This window comes from Aptenodytes forsteri, unplaced genomic scaffold, assembly GCF_000699145.1.
Source record: "Aptenodytes forsteri isolate BGI_AS27 unplaced genomic scaffold, ASM69914v1 Scaffold61, whole genome shotgun sequence".
Classification (NCBI taxonomy): Eukaryota; Metazoa; Chordata; class Aves; order Sphenisciformes; family Spheniscidae; genus Aptenodytes; species Aptenodytes forsteri.
The window spans coordinates 1,528,479-1,532,989 of NW_008794443.1; the positions used below are offsets into that span (position 1 = coordinate 1,528,479).

Below are 4,511 nucleotides of genomic sequence, written 5' to 3' on the forward strand. Positions count from 1 at the left end.
GCCCGGCCCCACCCCTGACGTTTGCTCTGCTCCCAGCCCTTTGCAGCCAGCCCGCATGCCTCTGCCACGAGGATCCGCGGCACGGGCGCCCGGCGGCCGTCCCTGCTCCACCGGAGCCGCATGTCCTTCTGCCACGACGCCGACTCCCCGCCAGTGCCGGACGGGCTGCAGCAGGTGGCTCCGGGAAGGGGCTTGGGACCTCTCGATGCCAGCGCGAGCCTGAGGTCTTCGTCGGACAGCCGGAGCCCCGGGGATCTGGGTAACTGGGGAGAGAGGGGGGCATGGCCAGCCTCACCTGTCTGTGCCGGGGTTTCGGTGGCGTTGCATCGCGTTCTGTGTCACCGTGTGAAAATTAGGAAGTATTAATGATGGTTTCTTGGTGGCAGTGGGGAATTCAGCTCCCACAGATGTGATTAATTATCCGCCTCTCCCCTCTCTGCAGAGTCTGCCCAGCACCCTTCCTTCACGTTTGAAACGGAGACCTCCTCCGACTGGGAGCCCCAGGACTTTGACTTCAGCGCTGCCCACGGCTCCCCACACTCCCCCAGGACCCTCTGCAAGGCGGTGGTGAAGGGGCTAAGGAGCAACGAGCCCGTGCAGTGGGAAGTCGCCTTTGATATCCGCCCTCTCTTCCGAGAGCGGGAGAGCCGGGCGGACGGCGACGCAGACCTGTGGAGCGAGACCTTCCACCACCTGGCAGCCAAGTCGGTCATCCGGGACTTTGAGCAGCTTGCCGAGAAGGAGTGTGAAATCGAGCACGGTAACACGTAGCTCCCGACCAGCCTGCAAGCTGGCGGTGGGCAGACCCTGCCCTGCCTCGGGGTGGGCTTTCCAGCAGCTTCAGCAGCCTCTGGGCCTGCAAGGGCAGGCAGTGGTGAAATATTAGGGGATGTCTCACATGGTTCCTAAATGACAGCCCCCTCCAGCTGCCTTGCACTTTTCTCCTGCTTCCGCAGCCTCGCTGCACATCAACGTGCTCGAGCTCGTGCTCCTTCGTGCTCCTCTGCTTCACACATTGGGTGACAGTGATTATTTTTAAGGCGTTAGTCACTTGGAGCTGGGAGGTGGCATCAGACTCAGAGGGTCCAACAGCAACCACACATCCATCGCTGCTCTGGGCTGCACGTGTCCCTGGGTCTTGTCAAACTTCTCCTCCATGAAGTACATCTGTGCATGTAAAATAAGAGCAGAAGCAGCACAGTAGGTAGAGTTTAGAGGGAGACAGTCCCTGCTGGGCATGGAGCCCAAGCATGGAGGTGCGCCTGGGAGCTGGGTCCGAGGGGTGGTGGATGGAGCCCATGGAGCACGTGGACTCTAAGCATGATGTCTCTCACGTGGCAGGGTCCGGGCGGCGGTACCAGGTCAACGCTGTCCACACCAGCAAGGCCTGCAACGTCATCAGCAAGTACACGGCGTTCATGCCGGTGGACCTGAGCACCAACGCCTACCTGCCCGCTGTCGTCGAGTACACCCACACGGGTAACACGGGGCCGGCGGAGGGGTGAAACGTTGTCCTGGGAGGGAGGGTGTTACCTGAGAAACCTCGCTCAGAGCAAAGCCTGTGAAGCCACAGCTCAATTCAGCACCAGACCTACATACCCAAGGCCATGGCTGAGCCTAACGGCGTGCCTGCCGCTCTTGGTGGCAAGAACCTCTTCCCCACGGCCAGGCAAAAGGTCTACTCTTAGGTCTGGATGCCCAGAGATGACCAAGCTCATCAGTCTGTGGGTTTTGTTGCCATCGTGTGTGTGCCAGTCCCTCTCTAACGCTGGCAATTCCCTTCTCTCGTGCCAAGGGGCAGCATCCAAGCAAGGCAGCCAGAGGAGCCTGAGCTCGGGAAACAAAAGGCATCGTGGCTTTTCCCCTGGACGTCCCCAGTCAGCCTGCGGCCAGAATGGAGACGATGGATTTTACGGCATGAGTAAGATTCCCTGGGGTTTTATCTCCTTCCTGGTGTCACGGGTCTCGGTGGTTTAGTCTATGAACAGACATCTTCTCTGGTCTTTTTTTCTTCTGCCTTCCTCTTTGAATATGGTGCTCACCAGACACGTCTCTGGCTGGAGTCCATCTCCTTAACTGGGGAAGAAGCTGCAATTTCCCCTGAAACTCCCAAATCGCAGGCAGTGGCTGCTGACAATGTTTGGAAGTTAATTGGCAGCCGTAACGCAGATAACGTGAGGGACGAAACCGGGTGTAATTAGAGGCAAGGGGATGTGAGACGCTTGTCACCAAATCCTGCGCTAATGAAGACGAGTTGGATTAGACCTTGTCTGGCATTGTCAGATCTGCAGCTGAATTAAAATCGCCCCTGATCAGGCTCATTAACCTGATAACGCCGTGGAGAGGGAGAGTGGCTGTGCCGCAGCCCGGCACGGTGGCACGACGGCGATTTCGGCTGGGTGGCGTTGCTGATGTGGTTTCTCCGTTGCAGATGCAGAGGGGAGCAGCCTGTCGCCCTGCAGCACCCCTTCCTCCTCTGGCTGGGAGCGCTGCGGTCTCCCCGAAGGTAGGGGAAAGAGCTGACGGTACTTGCCAGGGTGCAGGTACATCGAGTCCATGATTTGGGCTCTTCACCAAATACTTCTGCTGAGTTTTTGGGGGTTTTATGAAAACTTATGACCTAAAATTAGGCCTGGGAGCACAAGACCTGGCTCCTTCCGGGGTGCAAAGGACAGAGCTTGATGGGGCCTTTGGTATAGATTTCCCCCAGGTTCATTTTTGAAAGGTGTGGGAATTTCATTATCCGTGTAGGAAAAATGGGGCAAGGGGAGAGGAGGGATTTTGCCAAAGACTCAGCAGCAGAACAAGCCACCCCATGTCCCAGCGCGTAGACTCTGCTCCCTTTAGCTCTCCTGAAGCACCTCGCTTTACCCCCAGCTTTGTGTTTCTTCCCAGGGCCGTTACAGAGCCTGTCTGCTTCCTCTGCACAAGCCCAAAAATCCATCGAGAGCCTCTTCGCTGCTAGGTACGGGCCAGCTCGACCTTCCTCTGACCTTAGCAGATGTCTTGCACCTCCGTGGGTCCGATGCAAACACAAGCGAGGGGGAGAGGAGGGACACCCCAGGGTTAGCGGTCAGAGCCGGGACCGAGCATGGTGCCAGTGTCTGGGGATGAGGGATGGTTTTCGGAAGGGAGGGTGGGCGTCAGGAGGGGCACGGAGGTTATGGCCTTCCTTTCGTCCTCCTGCAGGCTGACCCTCAATAAAACCAGGCTGCTGACTCGAGCCGCCAAAGGGTTCATGAGTAAATCTCCAAGCAGAGTGAGCGAAGCCAGCTCCGAGGGCGACAATGAGAACATAGACTACCTTCCGCTGGTGAGCAGCTCGTTCCCGGGTCTTGCCGGTGTTGCATGGTCACTGCAACAGTGACAGGGGAGCAGAGGGCAGGAGGATCCCCCCGGATCCTGCCTCTTGCTGTCTCTGACGGCCATGTCTGATGGTCTGCCCAGAGATGGAGGGCTGCTCCATCCATGCATGCCTCTTTCCTGAACTTCCCAGAAGTGGTTGGTATCTCAGAGCTTCTTTATGTGCCCACTGTCCCTTGCAGGCATCTCTGCAGCTGGCCTGCGGTGCCTTTCTCATGAACTCGGCCTTCTGCGACGCTGTCAACATCCCCATGGAGAAGCTGAAGCGGACATCTCCCTTCGCCTGCCACCGCCTGGCCCTCAGCCCCTCCAGCTCCTACAACACCAAGAAGGCCAGCCCCTCTGGGGAGCACAAAAGCCTCGGCTCCGGCCAGCAGCTCCTGGTTCCCAATGGCCACAGGAAGAGTCCCACCACCAGAGACGTCGCTCTGGGTGCGGTGCCAGGGGGACCCGGCAGCCACGTGGAAGACGCTGTCCGCCTTCGCCACTTCTCCGGCAGCGCAGTGGAAAGCATCTCCAAAGCCCTGAAAGCTGAGAAGGAACTCTCTCCGCCAGCCATCACCATCCGCCGCTTCTCCTCCCCGGAGAGCACGCCGACCTCGGCCGAGTGGCAAGCCGACAGCGGCCAGGGCTCGGAGACGGACGATTCCGAGGTCCAGGCATTGCTCTTTGACATCGAGTTGCAGCAGCAGACGGAGCCAGAGGGGATGCTGTGGGCCACGGCGGTGGCCCTGGCCTGGCTGGAGCACAGCTCGGCTTCCTACTTCATCGAGTGGGAGCTGGTGGCTGCCAAGGCCAGCCTGTGGCTGAGCAAACAGGACTTCCCGGAGGGATACAGCCTGGCCACGGTGAAAGCCGCAGCCCAGCAGCTCTTTGTCTTGCTCCGGCACTGGGATGAAAACCTGGAGTTCAACCTGCTGTGCTACAACCCAAGCAGCGTGTAAACAGGACGAGGAGAGAGGCTTGGGCAGCTTACAGAGGGGCAAAAGCAGGGACCCATCCTCAAGGAAACACCTCCAAGGAGCTCAATTCCTCTACTGCGGGGACAGTGCGTGTTTATTAGAGCAAGCCCTGCAAACGGAAGCAGCCCGGGCAAAATCCTGTGCTCAGCCATTGGTATTTTGCCCCGGGAGGGTACCTACCGGCTG

At 58.9% G+C, this 4,511-nt stretch overlaps 1 protein-coding gene across 1 annotated transcript in view; it reads left to right on the forward strand.

Moving 5' to 3' along the window:
* Positions 1-4,307, forward strand: part of VWA5B1 (von Willebrand factor A domain containing 5B1) — a 22,188-nt gene extending 17,881 nt beyond the window's left edge. Inside the window, exons 14-22 of the mRNA XM_019474740.1 lie at positions 37-259; positions 443-760; positions 1,342-1,479; positions 1,796-1,921; positions 2,432-2,506; positions 2,896-2,965; positions 3,190-3,313; positions 3,546-3,763; positions 3,845-4,307. Of these exons, the coding sequence (XP_019330285.1) occupies positions 37-259; positions 443-760; positions 1,342-1,479; positions 1,796-1,921; positions 2,432-2,506; positions 2,896-2,965; positions 3,190-3,313; positions 3,546-3,763; positions 3,845-4,307 (1,755 nt within the window). The remainder of the gene's footprint in view (positions 1-36; positions 260-442; positions 761-1,341; positions 1,480-1,795; positions 1,922-2,431; positions 2,507-2,895; positions 2,966-3,189; positions 3,314-3,545; positions 3,764-3,844) is intronic.
* Positions 4,308-4,511: the final 204 nt, after the last annotated feature.